At 40.1% G+C, this 25,992-nt stretch overlaps 1 protein-coding gene and 1 long non-coding RNA gene across 7 annotated transcripts in view; one reads left to right on the top strand and one right to left on the bottom strand.

Moving 5' to 3' along the window:
• Positions 1-25,992, top strand: part of gab3 (GRB2 associated binding protein 3) — a 41,911-nt gene that overhangs the window by 6,886 nt on the left and 9,033 nt on the right. For 4 of the 6 annotated variants that reach the window (XM_062048042.1, XM_062048039.1, XM_062048041.1 and 1 more), the window contains exons 2-6: positions 9,914-10,038; positions 14,931-15,231; positions 24,690-24,846; positions 24,924-25,360; positions 25,445-25,494. In XM_062048042.1, coding sequence (XP_061904026.1) covers positions 9,914-10,038; positions 14,931-15,231; positions 24,690-24,846; positions 24,924-25,360; positions 25,445-25,494 — 1,070 coding nt within the window. Of the gene's footprint in view, positions 1-9,902; positions 10,039-14,930; positions 15,232-24,689; positions 24,847-24,923; positions 25,361-25,444; positions 25,495-25,992 lie in introns of all 6 variants that reach the window. The other 2 variants (XM_062048040.1, XM_062048043.1) reach the window with 2 other exon arrangements.
• The window catches only part of LOC133650604 (uncharacterized), a 71,835-nt gene continuing 61,102 nt past the window's right edge, over positions 15,260-25,992 (bottom strand). The window contains exons 8-9 of the long non-coding RNA XR_009826255.1: positions 18,151-18,218; positions 15,260-16,241 (exon numbers count right to left, since the gene is read on the bottom strand). This is a non-coding gene — a long non-coding RNA (uncharacterized LOC133650604). The remainder of the gene's footprint in view (positions 16,242-18,150; positions 18,219-25,992) is intronic.

Below are 25,992 nucleotides of genomic sequence, written 5' to 3'. Positions count from 1 at the left end.
CAACAAACTGGTACCTCTTCTTCTTGGTCAAAGGGTCCTTTGTAACTCTATAGAGGATGCCACCCAGAAGCATCAGCCTATCCCACTGTTTCAATACTCTCAGAGTTAGCTGATTTTCATTACAACGTTCGCGTCTGGAGGGCCTGCGTTTTCTGTCAACATAATAAGTAGCTCTTAAGATGACTGGGTCTCTTTGTTGGTGAGACTGAAGGTCAGCAAGTGATAGGGAAGGCAAAGTGTCTTGGCCAGGAGGTTCCAATGTTTTGAGGTGGTCAGCTAGTGAAGTAGCACGCTGGCGAGGAGCACTGTCCCATTCATCCAAAGAAGAAAGGATTGAAGAGACATCTTCTTCAGACATTGAACTTTCAATGGTGTCAATGTGAGGATGACACCTCAGTGATTGTGGCTGGCAAGTGAAGCGGAACGCATCCTGCACACATCCATCACTGACATCACAGACCCGATTCAGCAGCTTAGCATAGGGCTCACCCAGCGGCCGCTCCCTCAAAGGAGTCACAAATGGGTCTCTACTGAGTGCATCTGCCACCACATTCTGCCTGCCAGGGATGTGCTTAATCTCAAAATTATATGGAGCCAACTTGGAGACCCACTGCTGCTCACAGGCATCTAGTTTTGGCTTAGTCAGGATGTGAGTGAGGGGGTTGTTATCCGACCAGACCAGGGGTCGGCAACCCGCGGCTCCGGAGCCGCATGCGGCTCTTTGACCACTCTGATGCGGCTCAGCTACATACTTGCGGACCCCCCCGATTTTCCCAGGAGACTTATGGATCTCAGTGTCTCTCATAGATAACTCCCAGGGAAAATATAATCCTATTTACACTCTAATTACTAAATAAAGGGAGTGCCCTAATTGCACTGCAGTAATTGTCCTCTATAGCATTTACAAACAGCGTGCCAGCCCGGCCACATGTTGTATGTTGCTTTTACTTGCACACATAGGAGACAGCAAAGCATACTTACTCATCAGCCACACAGCTTACACTGACGGTAGCCATATCAAACAACTTTAACATTGTTACGTTACAAATATGCGCCACACTGTGAACCCACACCAAAAAAGAATGAAAAACACATTTCTGGAGAACATCCCACCGAAACACAACATAAACACAACACAACCAATACCCAGAATCCAGTGGCGTGCGGTGAGGTTAATGTCTGGTGAGGCACGACTGCATTATCACAGTCAGATTTACAAACATATGAACCTGCAGTGCAGTTGTACCTAATGTTGTGTCCCTGCGGTCGTTCGCGGCTCCTGCATCGCGAGCATTGTTGTTTTTGCACTTTTTGGCTTCTTGTTAAGTGACTTTTTTTGGGTGGATTCTGTCTTGCACGTGGAGGGTTTGGGTGTGGGCTTTGGTTGGTGTGGCGCTCCCGTCGGGCGACGCATTCTGCGGCGGAGGCGCACGAGCCTCCAGTTTTTTGATCGCTCAGCACAATAAATACGTTACACACATACGGTTGTTGACAAAATACACTGTACATTATATACCTCAGCTAACTAAACTATGGAAATGTATAATATAATTCATATAGCAATACAGTCTCACTGCACAGCAGGCCAGCAGTTAGTCGAGTCATTGCGCACAATCCATGTTGAGGCACAAATCAGTGACGTGCCTCAACTGGCTGCTGATCACCGTCTCTTCTCAGTATGGCAAATGTGAAGATAAAAATAAAAATAATCTAAAACTGGTGAAGTTAAATGGAAAATAACTTTAGTATAATTACTGGATACATATAACAATTTAATTAATTTTTTTTTCTTTTTACTTTTTTTTTTCTTTCCATGATGGCAGGTGAGGCCGTGCCTCCCCTGCCTCTAGTGACGGCATGCCACTGCCAGAATCCCATGCAGCCCTAACTCTTCCGGTCTACATTATACACTCCCCGCTACCACCAAATCCCCCCACACATCAACCCCCCCCCCCTTTCCGTGCGTTGGTTGAGCGGAAGAGTTAGGGCTGCATGGGATTCTGGGTATTGGTACCGTCAGTGTAAGATGTGTGGCTGCTGAGGTAGTACGCCTTGCTGTCACTTACGTGAGCAAGCTGAAACTGCTTTCTACATGTGGTCGAACAGGTACACTGTTTGGGCAGGCTGTAGAGGGTGCCAAAAGCAGTGTCATCACACCCTGATATTCGGGAGTCTCCCGGGTAAAATGAGAGGATTGGCAAGTATGACGCTATCAAGCGCCATTCATTCAAAACTCGCGGGCCGCATTAACATCAAATTTCCACATTAAAGTGCGTGCCGGTGCGTGTGTCGGAGACCCCTGGGTAACATAGCACAAAGCATATAAACTTTGTATGCAGTGTTTTTCATTTTAAATTTTTCTTTGTGGCTCCCATTATTTTCTTTAATTTGTGAAACTTGCCAAAATGGCTCTTTGAGTGGTAAAGGTTGCCGACCCCTGGACCAGACAGTAAACCTGTGACCCTTGAGCCAGTGGCTGAATTTATCACAAACTGCCCATTTAAGGGCTAAGAACTCCAGTCTGTGAGCAGGGTAGTTGACTTGGCTGCGGCTGAGAGTTTTGCTTGCAAAAGCAATGGGTCTCGCTCGTTCTTCGCCATCAGGGACCTGGGACAGGACTGCACCCAGACCATCAAGGGATGCATCGGTGCAGAGGATGAAGGGCCTTTCAAAGTCTGGGTGTGCCAGCACCACACTATTAAGAAGTGCACTCTTCAGATCCTCAAACGCCTTCTCACAAGCAGAAGTCCAGTCCTGAGGAGTCAGTTTTCTGAAGGTGCCTGCTCTTCTCCGCCCAAAGGAGCTCTTGGCACTCATCTTCTGTTCTGCAGCCAATGTGTAAAGTGGCTTTGCAAGAGAAGAACAGCCAGGGATGAAATGCTGGTAGTACAGCACCATGCCCAGGAAGGACTTGACTTTCCGCTGTGATGGGGTGCAGCCGTCATCCTCCATAAGATATTTTTTTTCAAAAGCGGAGATTACTTTGACTTTCTCCTGGTCGACTGCAACACCACCGCTGTTCACTACAAGACCCAGAAACTTCACGGTCCTACGCAAGAAGTAGCACTTCCTCTGCGCCAGTTTCAGGTTGTTGGCTCTGAGACGCAGGAAGACACTCTTCAGCCGCTTCAGGGCTTCCTCTTCAGAGGGAGCAAACACGAGCAGGTCATCCAAATAGCAGAGGAGGCTGGAGAAGTTCAAGTCCCCAAAGATGCTGATCATCATCCGCATAAAGGATGCGGGGCTGTTGCACAAGCCCTGGGGAAGTCTGTTGTACTCGTATAGGCCTAAGGGTGTTGTGAAAGCCGTATACCGCTAGTCAGACTCATGGAGGGGGATGTTGTAAAACCCCGATGTGAGATCCATGGTACTGAAAAAGGCATTTCCACCAAGGGCGGCAAGACAGTCAGCCTGGTGGGGTAGCGGGTGTGCATCCTTCACGGTCTTGGCGTTAAGCCAGCGGAAGTCCGTGCAGATCCTCAACTCCCCTGACTTCTTCCAGACTAGAACAAGGGGTGAGGCATACTCACTGACTGACTTGCTGATGATTCCTTTAAACTCCATCTCAGACAGCACCTCTCTCAGCTTATGATAGTGAGCTGGAGGGACACGGCGATAGGGGAGTCTAAAAGGGCGATCATCAGTGAGGTGGATTCGGTGGACAAAATCCTTTGCCTCGCCACAGTCCAACTTGTCTTTAGAAAATACATCTTCGTAGGTGAGGACCAGTTCAGCAAGTCGCTGTTTCCATTCCTCTGATACTTCACAGCCTTCAAGATCAACATCCGCCAAGCCACAATCTTTAAGCTGCTGAAGGGGATTAGAGGTGGTACCTGACTTGGAGGCTGGGTCACTTCCCTCACAGGTCTGCTGCATACACACACTCTGTGACAAAGGAAGGTCTTCCATTGCAATACAAGGAAAAACATCTGCTACCTTAGCATTATGGCGCAGTGTCACAAGTCTCTTTGTTGGGTTCAGTATCTTCATTGGGACCCAACGATCACCCCACATGGGTGTCACGACCCGGCCAACAATGATGTCTCTAGGGGTAGAACGGGAAGAGGTGGGCTCCACAATGACAGTACTCCCAGGTGACACAGGAGCACTGTTGGGCAGCTTCCCCCATACTAGAGACTCTCCCTGAGGTGCAAGAGTGACAGATTGTCTTAGCTTGACTGTACCAACTTTTTCAGGCATTTCCGGACCAGACCAGCGTGTAATGCAGCTGAGTAGTCCAAGAAACTGTTCACAATTGGGGTCAGAAGTATTGGAGCAGACCAGCTGCCAGTACTTATTATCAGACTTCATTGCCTGTATAATGGGTCTTATGACATTGGTCCCAATGATCATCTCATCTTTCTGCCCTGGAACAAGTAGAGTTGGCACAATGAACTTAGACCCATAAACTTCAATTTCAAGGTCATAAATGCACCTGGGTTGTGTCATAAGGCCACCACAGCCAACAAGGACCACCTTCTCCGGCACAGGCCGAGGACTAGGGAGTAGCCCAACAGCTCTAAGCTTTGACTCCGCCTCCACATTTAGCGTGCATGACATGCTACCTGAATCAAGCATCCCTCTTAAAACAGACTGGCCCCCCACAGACACTGGAGCATAAAACAACTCACCGGCTCCTTCCACTCTATGGGAACCCACAACAATCACTGTTTTGTCATCAGAAAGGCTACTACAACAGTTCACATAGGTCAATTGCACATCTTCATTTTCACTGAGGGTGCTACTAGCTTCGCCCATGCTACCCCTCTCACTACACAGGCGGGTTAGTTTAAATCAGCATTGGGTGGAAAAGATGGCGGTATAGCCGGGGAATGTGAGGCCTGTGGGCACTCACGCTTCATGTGACCAGGTCTCAAACAGTTGAGGCACAATCTGTAGAGCTTACAGTGTGCATGAGTTGAATGTTCACTGGAAGTACATACTCGACACGTGACTGCCACAGAACTTTGATGGTTTCTGGGTTGAACAGTCTGACGGGTGCCTGACCTTTGGCCTCCTGGTCTTTGATTGTTAGCCAAAGATGCATTGCACAAGGACAGAACCTTATCAAACATGGCCACAACTTGAGCACCAGGGTCGTTAGCTGGTGGGTCAAATGGGGAGGTGGACTGATGTGCGACAGCCACAAGTGCATCAGAAGGAGGCTGACTGCAGGAAAGGCCAGGGGAAGGTTGAGGAACAGAAAGCAACGACTGTTGGCGGTTTACCGAGACGGCCTGCGGCGAAGAATAATCAGTCACTGGGCTTTGATTGTAAGCTGACAAGCCCACCACACATTGAGACTGGGCTGCTGTCGTTCTAACCTCTCTTATGTGAGCATCCAGACGCTCCTGAACCTCAGCTGCAGTCCACTGCTCAGGCGTCTTTAGTTGAAACAACAAGGCAAGATGAGGGTCAGGACAGTGGTTAATAAACATCATGACAACTTCAGCACTGGGGTCCTCAACAGATTTGCCCCGCCTATGGAGACACTCATCAGCAGCATCAATGGACTTGTTAAGACGGATCCAGTAGTCCATAGCACTCTCACCAGAATGGGGAATAGTGCAGTAAAAGTCTTTCATAGGCAAGTTAGAATATGATAGCTCACTGAAGTTACCTTTCAAAATGTCAAACACTGCAGTGGGCAGGTCAGCTGTATTCAGTTCAGGGCGGCTGCGCAGCGACACCTTTACAACATCCCTCGCTTTGCCTGTTAGTCTGGACATAATTAGCTCAAACATTTCAGGAGGACTGTCACATTTTATTCTATTTAGGTAACATTTCATCATATCTACCCATTCATGAATTGAGAACACATCAGCATTATCGCCCCTAAAGTAAGGTGGTGCTTTGACGTCAGGCTGCACAACAACTTTCACTTGTGGCGAACCATCATGCCTGGAGGAAGGGCTCACAGCGGTGGACTGAGGCTGAAATGCACTTGGCTGGTGCATCATGCTGATGTTGGCAGAGATGTTGTCTCCTATCTGTTTAGCTAAAGTTGTGATCATCTCTCCAAAAGCATCAACAGATATGACTTGTGTGGGTTCACGCACTGCTTGAGTAACTGGCGTAGAGGTAGAGATGGGGGTCAGTAGCGGGTTAAAAACTGGTTGGTCTATCATGAAGCTAGGACTGCTTGACACCAACCTACCCCTCCCCATTCCAAATGTGACACTATGCCCACGACCAGCCATTGTAGGAATCTCGAATACTATGCAAATGTTTCACTATAACAACAAAGAGAAATCCCCACGAAGGCAGTATAGCAAAACAAGGGCAATAGCGACACAAGTTGACACATAAAAAAAACTCACTGTAAAGCCCACCGTAAATAGCCCCTGACAAATCAATACATAGCACAGCACTGTAGCATGAGAAGAAAAAAAAAATTCCCCCCCTGTGCTATTAGGGTGTATCTAGCCTCTCATAAGCCCACACCGATTAATAGATGAACAGAAAATAAAACACCATCAAAAGGCTTCAATAAACACTAATACAAACAGGCTTGCCCATTCACCACTTTTCTTTCTGCTATGACAGGACTAACTGTCACAAAAATGTTCATAAAATGTACCAGCTGGATATTATAAAGTCACCAGCACAAACATAAACAAGCTTAAATCACGCGCACACACTTTAAAACAGCGTGATTTGTCAGCACACCTCGCGCGCACGCGGGAGCGCGCGCCGTTGTCCTCGGCGACAGGAAGGGAGAGGGAGGGAGTAGTAGCCGAGTGCAGCGGGCGGGAACTCCAGCAGCTTTCCCGGGCACCAGACGAGCGCTGGTCGGCGATGCAACGGGTCGTACGACACCAAGTGTAACCGGTGGTCTTTTCCTCTGCGTTGTGTGGCTTTAATGGAACACGACCGACACCATGGATTGCTCAGCTGCACTTTACTGACAATACAGAACATACAATTGTCGTCAATAACTTTGTTTCCATCGTCAAGTCCCTCTCCCGTTATCGTGGACAAAAGGGCAGTACAACAGTGAAATAAACATACCTGACCATACAGAACATACAATTGTCGTCAATAACTTTGTTTCCATCGTCAAGTCCCTACACAAATATAATACAGAAAAAGATAGTGAACTTAAATTCTTAACATGACAATATTTCTGTCGTCGCATGCACGCCTACCTCTCCCGTTATCGTGGACAAAAGGGAAGTTGGAAGGCGTGTCCAACGCATATAAAAAGACATGTGTCACAGTAATTATTGCAGTCGGAGGGACAACGAGACAATGGTTCCACATTGACAAAACATTGAACAATATCCAGGTATTTACATGTAACTTACACATTTTGTGTAATTATAACTAATAAAGCATTATAAAATACATTATTTACAAGACATAATTGACCCTGTTACACATGTATTTATAATGTGTGTGTTTCTGTCAATTGTTACTCTATGTATTAATTCATAAATGATAAATGATAAATGGGTTATACTTGTATAGCGCTTTTCTACCTTCAAGGTACTCAAAGCGCTTTGACAGTATTTCCACATTCACACATTCACACACTGATGGCGGGAGCTGCCATGCAAGGCGCTAACTAGCAGCCATCAGGAGCAAGGGTGAAGTGTCTTGCCCAAGGACACAACGGACGTGACTAGGATGACTAGGATCGTCATACTTATTTCAATTAATAATGACTAATAATGTAATGTTTTGGTTTAAAAAATGTTTTGACTTTGAGCATGTTGGAAACATCCCCTCTAAGCAGAACAAATATAGCAAACCAAACCATCTTTCTGGGATACCAAATGAGTTTAAGCACAAATAAATACAGTATTTTGTGTTTCCTCACCCTGAATGGGCCTTCAAGGATTCAAGGAATGTAATACATATTTATAATAGAAACACATTATAAACTTATAAAAGTAAGTAAGTATGTTGGGCAACTTAGACAACTAATTTAGATATTTATCCTAACTCAGTTGAGTTATTTCTTAAGTGTATCTTATACTGATCACTAGCAACAATGACTGTGCTATAGAAAAGAACCAAACACAGTCGGCGTAATAACATCAGAGTTCACAGTTATACAAAGCTCGAAAAGGTAAAGGTCGCCTAATAAGTACATACCAACATTCTACATTAAAGGGTATATATGTTAAAAATCCACATGAGAGTATATATATGTTACAATCAATGAAGATTTAAACATTTAAACATCTACATGAGCGCATCTGTATGTTAAAATCTATGAAGATTTAAATGTTAAAAAGCTATGTAAGAAGATCTACAGTACATGTTAAGATCTATATGAGAGGATATAAGTGTTTAAAATCTACAATGACGAATATGTGTTTAAATGTACAAGAGAATCAATATGTTAAAATCTGTATGAAAGGATTTATGTTTTAAAATCTACACGGCAGAATATATGTTAAAATCTACATGACGATCTGATGAAAATATGCGACTGAATCTATGTTAAAAATCTGTAAGTCAGAATCTATATGCGAAAAATATATATGTCAGAATCTATATGTTCAATTTTACAAGAGGATATGTTAAAAATCTACAGTATATGACAAGATATATATGACCGGATCTATATGTAAGAAAATCTACTTAGTGGGATCTATATGTTAAAAAATCGACATAACATGATCTATATCAGTGATTCTTAAATTGTGACACGTGTACCACAAGTGGTGTGCCGAATAATTCCTTAATTAAATAGTCAAAAACTGTGTTACTTTTTAAACTATGTGTAATGTTTCAGTGGCCAACAACACTTGTTGATAAAACCTTTGCCTTGTTTTTAATGAATACTTAGGCCTGCTACGCTACTGTATTTTAACGTTGGTCATTATGGTGGCACTTGGAAAGTCAAGGTTTTTTTTTAAGTGGTACTCGGTGAAAAAAGTTTGAGAACCACTGACCTCTATGTTAAAAAAAACATTTGATGATCTGTAAAACATCTACATGGCAGGATCTCTGTTAAAATCTATACGTCTGGAGCTATATGTTAAAATTCACAAGAGAGGATCTATGTTAGAAAATCTACATTAAGATATATATTATTTTACAACTCTACATGACATGTGAGTGTGAATGTTGTCTGTCTATCTGTGTTGGCCCTGCGATGAGGTGGCGACTTGTCCAGGGTGTACCCCGCCTTCCGGCCGATTGTAGCTGAGATAGGCTCCAGCGCCCCCCGCGACCCCGAAGGGAATAAGCGGTTGAAAATGGATGGATGGATGGATGACATGATGTACAGTATGTGTTAAAATATACACAAGGATATATGTTAAAATCTAAGTGACATGATCTATGTGTTAAAATATACATGAAGATATATGTCAAAATGTGCATGTTAAAATCAACATTAGGATCTGTTAAAAATCTACATGATGGAATCTGCATGGTAAACATATATTTGACACGATCTGTTTGTTAAAATAATACACAAGGACATGTTAAAAATCTACATGACAGGATCTATATATTTGAAATCGACATGTCGGGATCTAAATGTTAAAAACCAGCACGACATGATCTACATTATAAACAATAGAAGTGAGTAAGTAAATATGTTAAGTTACATATTTATCCCAACTCTATGTTATTATTCCTTAATTACCAACAATGACTCATGCTTTAGAAAAGAAGAAAACAGTTGTATATTATAATTTGCTGTTTTCCAGTACACTGGGGTTGTTCTAAAAGGTCACATGACAGAAAGAAGGACAACATGAGACCAAGCTAAACCGTAAAGTCATGTTTTAAACGTGAAAAGCTTTATCCCTTCTTGGTAACATAAACTGATGATTCGCACACCCCTTCTCTCTGTCAGTGTAATCAATTTCTTGACTTCCTCCTTTTGGAGTGGCTGGGCTGAATACCAGAACACAGGATATGCTTTGCACTGCTCTCAGTTTCGCAGCAGCAGCAGCAACAGCAGCAGCAAAGAGGGACAGGACAACACGCTCTGCAGTCAAGATGAGTGCTGGAGATGTGGTCTGCACCGGCTGGCTCATTAAATCCCCCCCGGAGAAGAAACTCAAAAGATTTGTGAGTAGAAGCACAAGCCGGATACTTATTTTTGTTTGTCCTCCAATATTGCAGCAGTAGAAATGCCAGGCTGGGCTGTTGAGCCTTGAGCTAGTGTGTGTGTGTGTGTGTGTGTGTGTGTGTGTGTGTGTGTGTGTGTGTGTGTGTGTGTGTGTGTGTGTGTGTGTGTGTGTGTGTGTGTGTGTGTGTGTGTGTGTGTGTGTGTGTGTGTGTGCGCCTTGCATGTGGATACTCTACTACATGTATATTAATAAGGATTTGAACACATATCCATGCAGTCTTTAGTTCACGGTCACAGTCGTCATTGTGACCAAATGCCATAATGACAACAAATCATGATAAACAAGTTTGATTGGCATGCAGTTCTTGCGGGTCATGTGATGATAGGCTCATCCACTCATTCCGCATGTTTTCGTCACAAAGAGCACATGTCTTGTGAAACATGGGAAGTCATGTCAGCGACAGCCAGACATCAGTCATGAGCAGCAAGCAGAAATAGTCCCGCTTTATGTTGGGCTGCTTGCACTTCCTCACTGCCAGGAGGAGGAGGAGGAGTAGGGACGTTCGTCAAAACAAGTGTGAGGAAAGGGCGGGTGGACGTGTGTGTCGGTTGAAGGCGAGAAAAGAAACTTATCTGAGAGAAGTTCTGCTGGTGTGGTATTAGTCAAATGCTCACGCCACTATGTAAATATCTGTTGTCTTAGTCAAAGTCATATTGGAATAGGTGCCATTCAACTCAAAATAAACTTTGTTCAACTCTAAATGTGATGATACAGTGGTTCTCAAACTTTTTTCACCAAGTACCACCTCAGAAAACACTTGGCTCTCCAAGTACCACCATATAATGACCAATATCAAAATCTAGTATCGTAGTACGCCTACGTTTTCAATAAAAAACTAGGCAGAGGTTTTATTTAACAAGTGTATTTAATATTTTTGGCCACTGTAACATTACACACAGTTTTAACAGCAACACTGTCTTTGAATATAGGAAAATAAAACACTAATCACTTAATTAAGTGTTTATTTGTCGTACCACTAGATGAAGCCGTACCACAATCACTGTGATAATACACAAATTGAACTACTCCAAATGTGTATTGGCCCATCTTCTTTAGGTTTCTTTGATGAAGCTAACTCATTTGACTGACAGGACTGAAAGTAATAGGAGTGAGTTTTTAGCATAGAATGAGCTAGAATGAGAAATATAACTACATGGGTCATGCTATTTACAGGTTGACAACTCAACACTGATCACATTACAGTGATTCAACAACAACAAAACGTAAATAACAGGACCACAATCCTGTTATTTGAAATATCATTAATATACCTAAAAGATGCAACTTCTGTGGACTATGTATATATTAATATATTCAACATTTTTAGAGGGGGTGATGTTAGGGTAACAGGACTGAACAAAAACACAGAGATGATTAGGGTTGGCAACCATCCCTAAGAAAAACAGAGTTAAAAAAAAAAGTCCCATATTGAGCCTTAAAAGGGACACAATTTGTACTGTGTTAAAGTGAGAATCAAAAATAGTTTGTAAAATGTACATCAATGAATGACATGACATTTTATTTATTTAAGCTAAATTCTAATGCGATTGTCTCTCAATTCTGTTAGTATTTTGGACAAAAAAATACACCATCAACAATTTTTTCTCACATATCTCAAAACATGCCTCTAAATAAATTTTGATTTGAGTCAAATATTAGAGATGTCCCAATATAATTTTTTCACTCCCAATATGATACAGGTATTGCAGCTTTGAGTATTAGCCGATATCTGCACAAATCATGGTAAATACTTGTATTATTTTGTAGTGTGGAATGTTAGAAAAGGTGTAATTAAGTAAAATCAAACAGAGAACAATAGTAGGTATGACAATTACTAACCTTATGACAGACTTATTATTTTGAAGTGGATTTTTATTTAGTTTTTTGACGACACCTATAGTCATGACGCAGTAAGTTGAATGATGCGGATACCAGTTAGGCCTTTGTGCTGTAAGAAATATGCTACTATAATTATTTGATACTTATTTATGTTGACAAATGTTGTGTTTTATGTTGTTCAATTAGGAACACTTATCACATACTGTATATCGAGCTTGTGTGCTATTGTATTCTTAGATGTTGTGTAGCTGCTAGCTTCTAGCCAACAGCCTACTATGTTTACCTTTTGTAAATGACTTGACTGAGGAAAACACCCAGGCTTTGTGCTTATTGGAGGACATTGTTAACTGGCTTTCCCGCTTTGCATGAGTAAACGTGCTGCAGGACTGCTTGTATTGGAGCTTATAGTGGACAGTTTAGATGCAAGCCGATATTATGTGATACTTGTTTTTTGCTGGTATCAGACCGAAAGCCAATACCAATATCGAATCGGGACATCTCTATCAAATAGTATAAACATTGTTTAACACAAACAAAAAAGGGGGGAGGGAATCACTATGCTGGTAATGGAGGGGAAAATGGAGTCCCGATAAACCCCTTGTTTGTTTTTCAGGGAGTTGGCAACTCTAGATGTGACTCAAACTGTCAAAAAATACCTGTCTCTGCACCTTTATCCAAATCCTCACCAAAACACAACAAAGTTTTGTGGACACATTTTATTTGATTTTAAAATGTGTTTAGGCTGGGTAGTCTCTAATTGTACACGTACCAACTGCATATGACATTTCAAGAATATATATAATTCATGCCTGTACAGTAAACACAAATACAAATGCAACACTCTTGTTTATCATAAGCTGAAAATCAAAAACGTTTTCTCTGTGCACAAAAGCCTATTTTCTGAAAAATACTTTTCACAAATCTGTGTTAATAAACACTTTTCCTGTGTAGAGGTAATCCATCCACCTCACAAGTGTGGCATATCAAGATGCTAATAGACAGCTGACAGCATTACCACTAGACAATAATGTACTTTTTATTTTAGTTTAACCAAAGGAAACTGGGAGTAACACATCTTAATTCATTGTAATTAAAAGAAATAAAAATTGCGTAGATATTTCCATAACAAATTGTGATTAATCTATGTCAAAGGGACATTTCATTCAGTTGTAAATGTTGTTGTTACACACCACACATTGAAGCAGACAACACACTTGCAGACATGGAAGAAGAGTTGACACGGTGAAGGTTGAGGGAGTTTACTATTCAAATAGAGCAGGCCTGGGCAATTATTTTGACTCGGGGACCAAATTCTGAGAAAAAAATGTGTCTGGGGGCCGGTATATCTATTTTTAGGAACACTAATACAAAAACTCATAATAATGTCTGATTGAATGCTAAAAACGTTATGACAGACCACCTGAAAAAACGTCAAGTTACAGCACATAGTTGTAATTTTATTGTAATTAACTTTAAAATCCTAGCTCTGCAGTTACAGTAAATTGCTGTAAAGATATTTCACAGTAATTTACAGCAAATGTAAAGTCTGTGAATAAAAAATAATGCAAATATTAGCCAGTAATTTGCTGTGAATTTATGTTGAACATTTTTACAGTGTATATATTGAACTAATAATTTCCCATTAATTTGTTTTAGCATGCATCAATTTAAAATCAAGTCAGATTTTTTTAAATAAATAAAAAATATTATAAATATTGTTTCACATAAATAAATAAAACATTGAGTATTTATTTATTTTATTTTATTTTTTTGTATTTGGGGGCTTAAAATAAAATATTGCTTTAGCCTGAATACATCCAAAAAAAGAGAGAGTTTCATTCTGCATGGACAGAATTATTTGCCTTCACTGCCAGCCAAGTGTGGCAAGAAATTAGCAAACATTAAAAAAAAATATGTTATGTCAAATGATTAGATTTTAAAAATCAGATTAATCACACTTTTGAATTAGGATTAATTATGATTAACAAAATATTTTACTATTTATTTTGACGTCATTTATTTGCGTAAATGTTTTCTAAAATCAGTCGGACTGTATATTATTGTGTGAACTTTGCCAGCGGGCACACCAAATGCAGTGTCCTCACTCATATTTGCACTGGCGTGATAAATCTGCGTATTTACATGATTAATGATATACCGTTTAAAAAAAAGCCTTTAACACTTCTTGAAAAGCAGTAATTTATTCTGAAATAAGTCACACTGCACCCGTAATGGTTGTCAGGACAAATGCAAGAAAAAAATTAACAATTTCCACCTATGATGTCTTGTTTTTAAAAACACGCGAGTATTTAAACCTTCTATAAGGTGACATAAATTCTTCATAAATTGGGCGGTGTTTTAAGTAATTCTGGTGTTGTTTTCAGTAATTGTGGTGTGCCTTACCATTTCCTGGTACTAACGGACAGAGATGTGCAGATGCAGATTACCCACAAAAAGAAAAAAAGTTGATGAGAATGAAACCACAAAACCAAGTGTGAAAAAACCCTGCTTGCAGTCCTGCAGTGTTAAAATACTTTTTTTAAAACGACAAATGCATCCTAAATTCAGTGAGGGCTCCTTTAGTAATCTGTAATGTAACCCTACTAAGGTGTGTGTGACTATCGTTGGGACTTTAATTTAACTTTAACTTTAATCTGTAAATAGTTGCATAGTATTACATTATTATCAGCTCCTAATTAGACAGCAGTCATCAATTCCGTATAAGTGGCTCTTTATTTATTCCTGTTTTCTGCTGAATGCTGTCAACTTCTTCTTCTTTGCGGGGAATTGCGGGGTAAAAGGTTCCGCTTAGTGACCGTATCAAAAGCAAACAATTGAATTTAAAGTTGACATGTAAGCATAATCCAGTTCCCATGACTGGTCATGACCAACAAAATACTAATAATGAGGAAGAAGGGCTAAGAATGGCGACAATAATGTCACACTTGTGAGTCTAGAGCTAAAGAGTGCCATTCTTATTTTCTCCTCCAGGCTTGGAGAAAACGTTGGTTTGTCCTGCGAAGAGGCCGCATGAGCGGTAACCCCGATGTGCTGGAGTACTACCAGAGTAAGAGCTCCAAAAAGCCAATCCGCACCATCGACCTTAAAGAATGTGAGGTGGAAATGCTCAACGGTCAGCTCGGTATAAAGCGAGACTTCGGAGAGAAGCATCTCTTTGTGGTGAAGACGTCTGCTCGCATTTTCTACTTGGTGGCCAAAACCGAAGAGGAGATGAACAGCTGGATCAGCAGTATCAGTCATATTTGCCAGTTTGGCAACCAAGAAGAAGCAGGTACAAATCACAACATATTCACGTTAGAATCATATTTTAACCATGTGACTAAATCAGTTAACTGCTTCTACCAGCAGCTGTTGTGACCTTGAGGCCTTAAGTCATTACACATGTACAATTTAAGCACGGTCCGCTTGCTTACAGGGAGTTGCTCTTTGTGTAATGTAATGTATGTCTTTGCATCATTATTGTAGTAAGTCTTCTTTCAAGGATTCAAAGACTCAAGGAGCTTTATTTGTCACACATGTACACATTTGCACAAATGAAATTTGGACTCAGGTGCCGGAAAGTATTAAGAAAGGCAGTAATAAATAGGCAAGAAAGGAGAACAGTAATAAATAAATTAAAGATTGCCATTAAGGCCCCACTTAAGAACTTTCAGTTTTGGCTGATTTTGGTGGTTTTTGCTAGAAGAAGACCACATTTCCTATGAGGACTAGCATCAAACTGACATGATGTCCGCTGTAATATTGGCACAAATATCCCGTCTCTAACGGCTATGCTGATGTTAAATAGCAGACACTATCAAGAAATGATCTTGGATTGCGCTACAAACATGACACTAAGACCAACAATGTATCGGGCGGATGCAGGTCTGAAGCAAAGAAAGACCGGCGGGAGATTGTTTCCCAAGGAAGTAGTGTGAAACTATCAAGCTGGGGGCTATTTATTGCTATTACGCACATTTCCGATAACTAACATTAGCATTATCATTTTGACTTGAGCATCGAAAGTTACTTACTAGTTTAGCAGAAACAGAGGAAAGGCAGCATCGGATGAAAATCCCTCCTCATCTTTGCGCTCAGGCCAGCGAGTAAAAATCAATGATGATCCTTGACTGTCCTTTTATCTGTGTAAGCTCCCTTTTTTTTTTGTCTCCTCCGACAAAACTTTTTGTTTCTTTGGTTGTTTTGCAGCTTCAGCCATGATAGCAGTAATTACACGTAGGCGTTCTTCTTCTCCTTCTTTTAGTTTCCTGGCAGCACGCAGGCGTTCGCGTTGACTTCCGTCTTTTTAAGGAATGGGAAAGTGACATATGTCGTAAAGCAAGTCAGCACATTTGTAGTTTTTTATGTGGCAGGGTTCCTGCCACCCTCCTTAAAGTTGCTAAGTGCCAGTAAAAGCGATACAGAACCCCTCAGGACATGACAGAGGTGTCATTCAATGAGTTGTAAGTCCATGTATCATTCCAAAAGTAATGAAAATAGTTTATGAAGGATAAAAAGTTACTTATTGTTGCTTTAACTGTAGGCCACAATTACTCTAAACCTTGAGTTTTCAACATTATCCCTAAACTGATGTAAAGATGGCACAGCGATCCCCTACTTATATATCCTGTATAAAGTAGTGTTTTAAAATAAACTGGTCCGAAAGCATGCACCTTGATATTGTGCAATACTAACATATTAAAATATTACTGTATATACCACTAATAGCTAGCTGGCAACTAGTGCACTAATTGGTAACTGACAACTGCCGCATTTATCGCTAGCTGAAAACTGGTGCGATGATAGCTCGCTGGCAACTAGTGCTCTAATTGCTAACTGACAACTGAAACACTAATTTCTGGGTGACAACTGGCGCAAGAATCGCTAGGTGATAACTAGGGTGCTTATTGCTCGCTGGTAGCTTGTGCCGTTTATCGCCAGCTGACAACTTGCGCACTGATCGCTAGCTAATTGCTACAGGAGGAAGGGGAATCATATAATCCCATTCGTCACGGTTTACCTGTGACATGAAACGTGACGAATTGGGGGGTGCACTATGCGCTTTAGCCTCCGGATGGCAGTATAGTGTTAAATATCTTAAAATGTGTTTTGTGGCAATTCCAACTTTGACCACAGCGTCAGTTGCTATGTAGACTGGCGCTTTCCACCATTTTCAGCAGACGGCATTAACCTCCCTCTTCCTCTCACGCGACATCCACCAATGAATGGGGCCATATGAATCCCTTTACTAATGTAGCAGACAACTGGTGTGTTAATCGCTAACTGTCAACTGACGCACTAAAGCTAGCTGAAAACTGGTGCGCTAATCAATAGCTGAAAACTAGAGCGTTGATTGCTAGGTGGCAGATAGTGCCGCTAATCGCTAGCTGGCAAATGCCGCAGTAATCGTTAGCTGGCATCTGGTGCGGTATTCGCTATTTGGCATCCAGAGCATTAATAGCTAACTACTGGTATCTTAAATGCTAACATGAATACAACACTATAATCAGCAAACGCCCGCTGCGGTACTGTGTTCTCTTTATTTCAAGTTTTTCTTTGTTTCTTGCATTGAACAAAAAGAGCACAGTCTACCAAGTCATATTCCTTGTGTGTTAAACATACCGGTTCTTGGCCAATAAATCTGATTCTGATTCTGATTCTGATTTATTCATGTATTTATTTTAAACCTGCAAGGTACAGGGAGTAAGGTGTCCATGCCACTGTCATTTTTAAACTACACGACAGTGTGTTGGATCATTGTTAATGTGTACTTAAAGACATCTAAATTGGAGGAAAAATTGCGTGGAGAATATTTATATACACAGATTTGTTTTTAAAAGCCTAATAAACCAACACTTTCTCGACTACCCTGCAGAACATCTGCGGACCCCCGGGGTTCATGGACCCATGTTGAAAACCTGGGCAATAAACTATGCAATTAAGTAAAGGGGTACAAAATATGAGGCCCCCGTATTCACTTTGAAATGTGAAAGCAGCTCTTCTCAAGACACACTAGTGGTCAACATGGAGTGACTTTTATAAAAATGCAGCATTGCACAACTTCTACTCTACAAATACAGAACAAAGGTCACCAAACAATTTCAATTGATCTGGTGTTCAACAGTTTTCCGTCAATAATTAAGGGGGAAGCCAAGCAGATAGCGCTTTCATTTGCTACAAGTTTTTTCTTGAATTCAATAGTGTTTCTCACCTTCTTTATGAAAGAGCTGGCATCTTTCTTTGGACCAGTGGTGGCTTATTTTGCGGTGGTAGTACATTCTGAAAAGCACAGTGAATCAGTCACAAACACTTACAATTCTTTGTTTAAAGGCCATAGGTGTCAAACTCAAGGCCTCATCATTTTATGTGGCCCGTGAAAGCCAGGAAATAAAGTGTGTCATAGCAATAAAGCACTTTGTCTTTCTTATTAAATATATTCTTCCTTCCATTTTGACAGAAAAAATTTACTGCATGAAATGTTGTATCTTTTAAATTGTAATATCATCTCATGCAACAAGTATCATAATACTATAAACTGTATTACTTTTTTTTTGGACAAACCCCGTTTCCATATGAGTTGGGAAATTGTGTTAGATGTAAATATAAACGGAATACAATGATTTGCAAATCATTTTCAACCCATATTCAGTTGAACATGCTACAAAGACAACATATTTGATGTTCAAACTGATAAACATTTTTTTTTTGCTAATAATCATTAACTTTAGAATTTGATGCCAGCAACACGTGACAAAGAAGTTGGCAAAGGTGGCAATAAATACTGACAAAGTTGAGGAATGCTCATCAAACACTTATTTGGAACATCCCACAGGTGAACAGGCAAATTGGGAACAGGTGGGTGCCATGATTGGGTATAAAAGTAGATTCCATGAAATGCTCAGTCATTCACAAACAAGGATGGGGCGAGGGTCACCACTTTGTCAACAAATGCGTGAGCAAATTGTTGAACAGTTTAAGAAAAACCTTTCTCAACCAGCTATTGCAAGGAATTGAGGGATTTCACCATCTGCGGCCCGTCATATCATCAGAGGGTTCAGAGAATCTGGAGAAATCACTGCACGTAAGCAGCTAAGCCCGTGACCTTCGATCCCTCAGGCTGTACTGCATCAACAAGCGACATCAGTGTGTAAAGGATATCACCACATGGGCTCAGGAACACTTCAGAAACCCACTGTCAGTAAATACAGTTGGTCGCTACATCTGTAAGTGCAAGTTAAAACTCTCCTATGCAAGGAGAAAACCGTTTATCAACAACACCCAGAAACGCCGTCGGCTTCGCTGGGCCTGAGCTCATCTAAGATAGACTGATACAAAGTGGAAAGTGTTCTGTGGTCTGACGAGTCCACATTTCAAATTGTTTTTGGAAACTGTGGACGTCGTGTCCTCCGGACCAAAGAGGAAAAGAACCATCCGGATTGTTATAGGCGCAAAGTTGAAAAGCCAGCATCTGTGATGGTATGGGGGTGTATTAGTGCCCAAGACATGGGTAACTTAGACATCTGTGAAGGCGCCATTAATGCTGAAAGGTACATACAGGTTTTGGAGCAACATATGTTGCCATCCAAGCAACGTTACCATGGACGCCCCTGCTTATTTCAGCAAGACAATGCCAAGCCACGTGTTACATCAACGTGGCTTCATAGTAAAAGAGTGCGGGTACTAGACTGGCCTGCCTGTAGTCCAGACCTGTCTCCTATTGAAAATGTGTGGCGCATTATGAAGCCTAAAATACCACAACGGAGACCCCCGGACTGTTGAACAACTTAAGCTGTACATCAAGCAAGAATGGGAAAGAATTCCACCTGATAAGCTTAAAAAAATGTGTCTCCTCAGTTCCCAAACGTTTACTGAGTGTTGTTAAAAGGTAAGGCCATGTAACACAGTGGTGAACATGCCCTTTCCCAACTACTTTGGCACGTGTTGCAGCCATGAAATTCTAAGTTAATTATTATTTGCAAAAAAAAATAAAGTTTATGAGTTTGAACATCAAATATCTTGTCTTTGTAGTGCATTCAATTGAATATGGGTTGAAAAGGATTTGCAAATCATTGTATTCCGTTTATATTTACATCTACACAATTTCCCAACTCATATGGAAACGGGGTTTGTAAAAAGAAATACTTACATAACTGCTTGTCACCTTTACTTAGGATTTTAAAAGCAAGTTATCCTTCAAATTGTGTTGAAAAAAATCTAACAATCAAACGCACAGGCAATTGTGTAATAATTTGATGAGGCGATACGACATTTAAATTCATATGCATTCACTGTTACAAACGGCCCTCTGAAGGCAGCCATGACTGCGATGTGGCCCTCATTGAAAACGAGTTCGACACCCATGGCTTAGGCAATTGACACAGCAGAATGATACACGAGCAAACAGACTAGTTTGTCATGGCCAATGTTACCGAGATGTTATACAAGTACAAGGGCAAAAAAAAACATTTTTTGTGGAAAACTATGAAAATGGAGATACCATTATGTATATGTGTGTATATATCCACTAGTTTTATTGTTTTTCACAGCCGTCATTTGTCATTACAACTAGCAGGAATACACTAAATTGCCACATACATCAAAGAAGGAACCATTATATTTTTGGAAGAGGATCAGGATAAAGGGGCAAATGCAGAAATATATTACTACACCCATGAACAGGAAGTAGCCTGCTAACTAACAGACAGATGGATATGCTTTACTAAGTTAGATTTTTGGTTTATGTAGTCATACATGTATTGCTCTAACACAGGGGTCACCAACGCGGTGCCCGCGGGCACCAGGTCGCCCGTAAGGACCAGATGAGTCGCCCGCGGGCCTGTTCTAAAAAAAAAAATAAAAAAATAAAAAATTAAAAAAAAAAAAAAATATATATATATATATATATTTTTTTTAAATTAAATCTACATAGAAAAAACACAAGATACACTTTCAATCAGTGCATTAACCCAAACAACCTCCCCCATGCACACTCATCCACACCCACTCACACAAAAGGGGTTATTTCTTTCTGCTACCAATATTCTGGTTCCCACAACATAGACAACACATCTGCAAGGGACATAGTCCCTGAAGCACACATGATTGTATAGGCTGCTGGTCCACTAACATTTTCATTAATTACTATTTTTTATGTAATTATTTTTATATTGTTTTACTTTCTTTTTTATCCAAGAAAATGTTTTTTATTTATTTATCTTATTTTATTTTTATTTTTTTTTAAAAAGGGCCTTATCTTCAACAGACCAGGTTGTCAATGAAATTAGATTTGTTTAAAGGGTTTTTTAAACCAGGCCCAGTCCAGATAATGTCCAAGTCGGACTCAGCAACACACACCTTCATTCATGTACACAGAAAAAAATTAGGGAACACAACAGATTGCATATAATTTATAAACAAAATTACATTTTCAAAATAAGCATTTATGTACAGTCCAGATTATGTCCAGGTCACTCAAATTAGGGAACACAACAACAGATATCATATAATCTATAAACATAATTATACTTTCAAAATAAGCCTTTGAGGACTTCTCATCTTTTTTTTAAATGTTTTTTGGCATCACTATCGTTTTCAACCATGTAACTTTCTAAAGTTAGAAAATACTGAATAAATGTTTTAAAGAAAGTAATACTAAGTGAATATCTGTTTTTGGCCTTAAAAATAAACATTTTACCGAGTACTATAATTAAATTGACTAAATCATGATTGTCAATGAACTCTCCTAAAATAACATAAACCACATCAAGCTTCATAAACAAACCAATCCTTAAACACATTTTTTCAACTTCCACCCAAAACAAAGACACAATATGACAATACCAAAACAAATGCAGGGTGGATTCAGGCTCCTCACAACAAAATCGGCAATCATCTGACTCTGTCATATTCCATAATTTTAACATTTTCCCTGTGGGTAAGAAGTTATAAATAATTTTAATTTGAAAATAATGATTTTGCACATCGATAGTGGTTTTATAGATTAGTTTGAATATGGCATCCCATGGCAACGGGCAGTCAAAAAAGTCCTCCCATTTTCCATTTGTGTTGTATGAGGCAGCCTTCAAAGATTTCTTTATTAAATAAAAATTATATATTTTTCTATTTATTTTAGTTCCTTTTTGCCAACTACAATTTCTAATTAGAGGTTTACAAACTAATAATTTAGTAGTTCCATAATGAATTATTTGTTTCCATCTTTTCCCAATTACTCCAGTTAGTTGATAAAATGAAAAGCTTGAGCAAGCATCACCATACATAGCTCTAAATTCATCATACTTCATAATTTTACCATTCTCATTGATAATATCATTGACAAAAATGATTCCTCTTTCAAACATATTTTTCCAAAAGAAAGGCTTTCCATCTATTACAATATTAGAGTTCATCCATATTAACTGCTGCAAAATCGTCTCTTTTTTCTGGCACATAAAATTGAAAACACCACTATGAGTGGATTGTTTCCTTTATGAACCCCGCCATGTTTCCCAGCAGACTCTCTGGGAGGGGATCACTTGTAAAAAAGGATACAATTTCTTTTGATACAGTACATGTTTTTTGTCCAACAGGACATTTGTGTACCACTCAATGTTTAAATACATCTTTGGAACAATTGATGCTTTTAAAGACAGACACATAGCTTCAAGGTTGAGAAGTTTCAGGCCCCCATATTCATACTCTTTGTACAAAACCTTTCTTTTAATATTTTCTGGTTTGCCGTTCCAGACAAAATCGAATACCCTCCGCTCATAAATCTTAAAAAAGTTTTGTGATGGAGCTGGTAATGACAAAAATAAATAAATAAATTGAGGAACAATTAACAAGTTGGCAATAGACATTTTACCATACAAGGTTAGGGATTTCCCTTTCCATAATTGCATAATTTTGTCCAGCTTTCTTAGTCGATTATCATAATTTACTGAGCCTAGATCTTACAGATTTTCTGGGACAACAACACCAAGTATGTTAACTGGTCCATCTGTCCACAAAACAGGCACTTTGCATTCCATTCGAAAGGACGTTCCCTTTAGATTTCCGATCCTTAACATTTTACATTTATCATAATTAAGCTTAAGGCCAGATTGCTGTGAAAATATGTCCAAAAGATTAAGAAGGTTCCGCAAACAATGAGGAAAAATCTTATCTTTGTGAATCAGCCTTTTCTGACATGAACTTCATCAAGAACAAACACAGAACACGCTTCACTGATGCACATCTGCAAGACTCACTCAGAGTTGCAGTGTCAAGTTACACACCAGAGTACAACACACTAGTTAACAGCATGCAATGCCAGGCTTCCCACTAACCGACAAAGAAACAGATAACAGATTTGGTGTCCAGTTCAAAGTGTGACATGATTTAAAAATTTGAGAGTTTACTTTTGTATTTTACATGAGTTATTATTTGTACAAACATGGTGCAAAGTAATTCATGATTTGTTAAAAAATGTTAGTGGCTAGCTAGTTAAAATGGGATATTGTGATTTCACAAGACTGTCTTAGAAGTGATCATTTGAAAATGTTCAATTTGAAAAATGTGCACTTAGAGAAAATATAAAAATAAAGTGTTGCATATTGATATTTATCTGTTTCTATATATATTTATTGTGAGAAATCATTAAGATGATCAGTGTTTCCACAAAGATAAATATCATTAATTATTAATAATAACAGAGTTAAAGGTAAATTGAGCAAATTGGCTACTTCTGGCAATTTATTTAAGTGTGTATCTAACTGGTAGCCCTTCGCATTAATCAGTACCCAAGAAGTAGCCCTTGGTTTCAAAAAGGTTGGTGACCCCTGCTCTAACATAATATCTAATATCTAATGGTGGCTCAAGCACAGTACTGTGTGTGGTTCTCAAACTTTTTTCACCAAGTACCACCTCAGAAAACACTTGGCTTTCCATATAATGACCAACATTAAAATCCAGTAACATAGTAGGCCTACATATTCATTAAAAACAAGACAGAGGTTTTATTTAACAAGTCTATTTATTATTTTGGCCACTGTAACATTACACTCAGTTTGAACAGTAACACTGTGTTTGAATATTGAATTAACTGATTCTTTGGCCTATCACAAGATAGTACACATACCAGAGTTTGAGAATCACTGGTATAGTATATCACATTATGGAAGATCTATACGCTTTACTTTGAAGATGTTAACTTTTGTACTTTTGTTTCAGTTATACACATTCAGACCAGCTGTTACATATTGTTCCTTTAGCTGCAAGCATGTCAAGGCCGTGTGAGCGTGTCTGTTAGAATGTTGTCATCTGTGTAAGGAAGATAGAGCAGCTTCTGCATTGTGGCTGATATACTGTAGTAACACACCAGCACACATTTTCGAAGGATTTAACCTCTTTGGAAGTCTGCAATGGACCAAAAAAAGCTTCTTACGTCCACATGCACTTATCACACACACAACTATTAAAAATAAAAGTTAGAAAATAGTTTATGAAAGCCGGCAGAGACTTTTTGTAGAGATAGCCTAAACTTTCTGAAGCAGGGCCAACTTGACTACACAAGTGGAAATTATATAAATAAAAGAGAGAATGGAGAGACAGCTCATCTGATTTATTTCATGTTTCTGCAAAAATACTTTTTTTTTAAAAATTCACCTGATGTTTATTGGATTTGCCTGTTTTTGTTATGAGTTGCATCATTTTGCCTTATGGTGTCACTCTTGTCACCCTAATGATCACATTCGCTTTCCAACTCCTCTTTAGGGTGCTCAGAGGACGGTTTACCGCGCACTCCAACGTGGTTTCAGCCGTCGAGTGACAGCTCTGACAGGGCATCTCTGTCAAGCCAAATGGACTGTAGTCACCCGCCAGATTATCTTGTTCTTTCGCAATGCGAGACGGGGAGTGGAAGCGCTTGCAGGCGAGTAAAGGCTGCGACAGAATATGAAAAAAAAAAAAGTTTCGGAATGTTTGATTTTGTCTTCCCCACATCTGCAGACATGAGAGCTTTTCAAACTCAGAGACGTCTTTGGAACAGAAGTCATGGGAGGATGCTTTCAAGGACATTGTCCCGTCACCTCCTTGTAGTGATTCCTCGTCTCAGTCCCGCCTCAGTCCGTCTCCTTTCACGCTCGGGAGGTCGGCCAACCCTCCTCTCAGCGCCCCATGCACCGCCCTAGCGCCACCTTCCTCCTCTTCCCCGCTACATCTCTGCGCCATGAGTGTCTTCCAGTTTGACAAACCGTACCCCTGTGCGTCATTGGAGGCCGCAAGTGACCGGCAAACACCTCCTCCGCTGCCACCTAAGCCTTATAACCATCTGTCTGACGAAGGCATTCGCAGGCCGAGGGCAATGAGTGCACTGCATTTCCCAAAACATGAAGCAGTGCTTCCCCGGAGGACATCTTTGTCGAGCCTGGACCATTTCAAAATAGGTATGCTCTGACAGGAAAATCTAATTAAAAATAATCTTGGCAATGCAGGAGGGGAGCATTAAAAACTGATGACATCTTTTTTAGGAGATGCTGACAGCAGATCAACAGGGAACAGACGGCACACGCTTAATTTGGTAAGACAATAGTTCAGTCTATTAGCGGCTGGCTCTCGCGTATTCAAAATTGGGTATATTGCTGAAGAGAGACCAGTTGGCCGCATTTGTGGCATGAGCTCTCTCCTCAGCAGGAGCGGTTTTACCTATGGGCCACATGACTGCATTCTCTAGGGCGAAACAGGGTCTCTGCAGGTTTCAAGAAGTCAAATTTAATATTTTTTAAGACCATAATGAATACAATTATGAAGAAATAATCGATTTTCATGACTTCAGTTCTCATTTTTTCAATAAAATCAGTTATGATACACAACACAAGCATGTTCAAGATAATAATAGTTTTAACTGAATTTGACCAAAGAATATTCAACAATATGGTCAAGCCTAACAGAAGCAACGATGGCAAAAATATTTCTTGTGCAAAGGTGACAGATACAGATGCAAAAAGCACTCATGCGCCTGATAATAACCAGACAATACATCCAAAATGCGACAACAAGAGTCTTTATCCATATGCAT

The sequence above is a fragment of the Entelurus aequoreus genome, linkage group LG05, assembly GCF_033978785.1.
Source record: "Entelurus aequoreus isolate RoL-2023_Sb linkage group LG05, RoL_Eaeq_v1.1, whole genome shotgun sequence".
Lineage (NCBI taxonomy): Eukaryota > Metazoa > Chordata > Actinopteri > Syngnathiformes > Syngnathidae > Entelurus > Entelurus aequoreus.
The sequence above is the reverse complement of the archived record's forward strand: the minus strand, read 5'-3'. Positions and strand labels throughout refer to the sequence as shown.